The 3,098-nt window shown below is 37.6% G+C and overlaps 1 protein-coding gene across 1 annotated transcript; it reads right to left on the bottom strand.

Moving 5' to 3' along the window:
* Positions 1 to 1,230: 1,230 nt before the first annotated feature.
* On the bottom strand, positions 1,231 to 2,306 carry LOC111884180 (abscisic acid receptor PYR1-like). Its single transcript, XM_023880501.3, has one exon. It carries the CDS (start codon positions 2,213 to 2,215, stop codon positions 1,535 to 1,537), a length of 681 nt encoding a protein of 226 aa, XP_023736269.2. The 5' UTR covers positions 2,216 to 2,306; the 3' UTR covers positions 1,231 to 1,534.
* Positions 2,307 to 3,098: the final 792 nt, after the last annotated feature.

Here is a 3,098-nt window from a genome sequence, read left to right as displayed (position 1 = left end):
TAAAAGAAACACCTCTCATATACTATTAGAATGGCTATAATACGCCTCTCATATGCTATTAAAATTACAATAAATCACTAGCCGATTATTTTGACCATTTTATCATTGTGAAAATTGCATTCATAATCGTTATTGTGGTGTTTTAAAACTAAAGTTGACTTTTATCATATAAATGTGTTGTGTGTGTGATGTATATATATATATATATATATATATATATATATATATATATATATATATATATATATATATATAACCATGGACATACTTTGGACCATTTTTAAAATTAGGACAATCACAAAGGGTAAGAGTAGAAATTAGGCTCATAGGATGCATCTTTTTTAAAATTTGGTAGCATAATGACCAGAAAGACAACATTGCACAACTAATTATTAAGCTTTGACTCATGCGAACCCTGTTTTAACCACTGAAAATTAAATTAAAAGAACTAAAGAATATTGTAATTGGTCATGGTTGTCATATGGGTCATGCTCATACTCCATGTCACACTCATCCCCACCTATTATTATTCCCCACTCACACAATTATGGTTAATTTAATAACATAGTGATTTGTCGCCATGGTTGTATGAATTACAAAAAGGCCCTTGTAATGTGAACAATGTTACAAGTTGGTATGGAAATTGTTAGTGTTGTACAAGCCAAAAGCAAATACAAAAAGGGTTGTCGTGTTGTACCATATTATATTACACAATATATTAAGATAGAAATTGTAACCGCAAAGGTAAAAGATCCCATCATGAAAAAGGGCATCTATGAAGAAGATGAAGGACTCAAACTGAAAATATAGCTGACATCACTTGTCGCTTTCCTCATCTTTCCTGTAGCGGCTCACTTTTTAGTCTTTCCAAATTCAGAAAAGTGGTGAACGAATTCAAGGGCAATTTATGTAATTTACTATTTTTGTGAAACAAATTGAGTATGTAGGGGTGTCTTGGTAATTTTATTCTTCCAAATTTCAGTTATTGTAGTTATTTTCAGTTCTACTTACTCAAAATAGTTACAAAACTAACAATAAACAAATGGAATAAAATTTAATCATTTGGAATATAATGCTCATATCTTACAAAAATAGCTACTTTAATTGTCCACAAATGCAACCATTTACCCAATTTATGATCCAAATATCCTCTAAGAATCGAAGCAATGTATTTCCAACATGATATCTAAAAATTGCTATAATTATTTGGTGAAATTTTGCTGTCACATGTCAATTAACACATCTCTAATGTATTAGATAATATTAAACATTCACAAAGTATTTCCATCATGGATATTGACCAAAACACCCCTAATATACAATTGAGACAGTCGCAACCCATCATTACAGACAAAGGGTGCTTTTTGTAAATTCCATACAGACATCAACAAAAAGGAAAAACTCACAAATATTCGAATTCAATAAAAAAGGAAAGGGGAAAGTGTAGGTGGATTTTTTTTTTCTATTTATTTCCCGGGTCGGGTCGGGTTGAGTGGGGTCGTGGATTGGGATCAATTAATTGACAGCAGCGGGATCACCTGCGACTCTTGATGGTGGCGTCGCCGTCATGCGCCATGGCTTCGGTGACAGACGCTAATTTTTGCAGATTTAACTTCACCACCGTATCAGCAAAAAGCCGTGTGTCCTCCTCCGTGTTCCCCTCCGGCACATCCACCACATATGATTCCAAGACCACCGTGATAGGCGGTGCATCCACCGCGCTAATTATCTCATGCACCGTTGTCACAGCATGGTAATTCCTCAATCTGTGTTCACCGCCGATGATCGTAAACCCCATCACGTGTTTCTCATCATCCAACAAGTCTAACCGCTCTGTGCTGGTCGCTGCCGGCAATCCTGATATGACGTTGACGTCACGCGTGCACCCCACCGTCATTGTGAAGGCTTCACTAACGGTGCAGCTCTTGATGAAGTGCTTGTAAGTCTGCGGTTTGTCAAAGCGACGGACAACAGACCAGACGACGGCGGCCGGCGCGTGGATGTGTTGGGCGAGTAGGGAGGAACATTGGGATGAGGTGAGATGGTAGGTGTGGAAGTCGATTACAAAAGGTTTCAACTGGTTGAACTCATCCTCGGTCAAACCTGGTGGGGCCGACAGGTGGTGGGTCGTCGTTGTGGTGATCGTTTGGTGCGGTGGCGGTGGCGGTGGCGGTTTGTCCTCTTCCGGCGTGGCGGAGGATTCGCCTTTCTCCATTTTTTGACACTAATCCAGCTTGAGAGAGAAATAAAAATGGATATTAGAGGAGAGAGAAAGAGGGAGTTGTGGGGGGATAGATAAGGACTAAGATTTGTTTTAAGTTTATAAGAGATGGACTTCTAGGTGATATGAGGGTATAATAGGAAATCACTTTGTCGCTTTATTTTTTTAAACTAAAAATGTTGAGTATTCCGTGAGTGTATTAGGGGTATACAATGATAACGAAGATATAGTGTAAAATAGGGAAATTTTATATTTACCTCTAAAACTAGGGGTGTAAGTGAGCCGAGCTACTCGTGAGCTACTCGGGATCGACTCGTTAAAAGCTCGACTCGAGATCGAATTAAACGAGCCCGAGCCGAGCTCAAGCCTAGATATGAGGCTCGTTTACTAAACGAGCTCGAGCCGAGCTTCAATTAATGGGGCTCGCGAGCCTAAACGAGCTTAAACGAGTCTCTCTCTCTCTCTCTCTCTCTTTATATATATATATATATATATATATATATATATATATATATATATATATATATATATATATATATATATATGTGTGTGTGTGTGTGTGTGTGTATATATATATATATATGTGTATATATATATATGTGTGTGTGTGTGTGTGTATATATATATATATATATATACATATACATATATATACATAGAGGCTCGTTTAGGCTCGATTAGGCTCGCGAGCCCACTAAATTTTTCATGAGCCGAGCTCGAGCTCGAGCTTCCTCAAATTAAACGAGCCGAGCTCGAGCTTGGTCAGGCTCGGGCTCGGCTCGGCTCGTTTACACCCCTATCTAAAACTATTTAGTGTATGTCTTTTTAAGTGGAATATAATTTGATAATATATGTGAATAAGATGATACATATAACA

Source organism: Lactuca sativa, chromosome 3 (genome assembly GCF_002870075.4).
Source record: "Lactuca sativa cultivar Salinas chromosome 3, Lsat_Salinas_v11, whole genome shotgun sequence".
Lineage (NCBI taxonomy): Eukaryota > Viridiplantae > Streptophyta > Magnoliopsida > Asterales > Asteraceae > Lactuca > Lactuca sativa.
Note: the sequence above shows the minus strand (reverse complement) of the source record. Positions and strands in the feature narration are given on the sequence as shown.

What these genes read in the sequence shown, in the direction of transcription:
- LOC111884180 (XM_023880501.3), bottom strand. Translation starts at nt 2,215, where the DNA reads ATGGAGAAAGGCGAATCCTCCGCCACGCCGGAAGAGGACAAACCGCCA.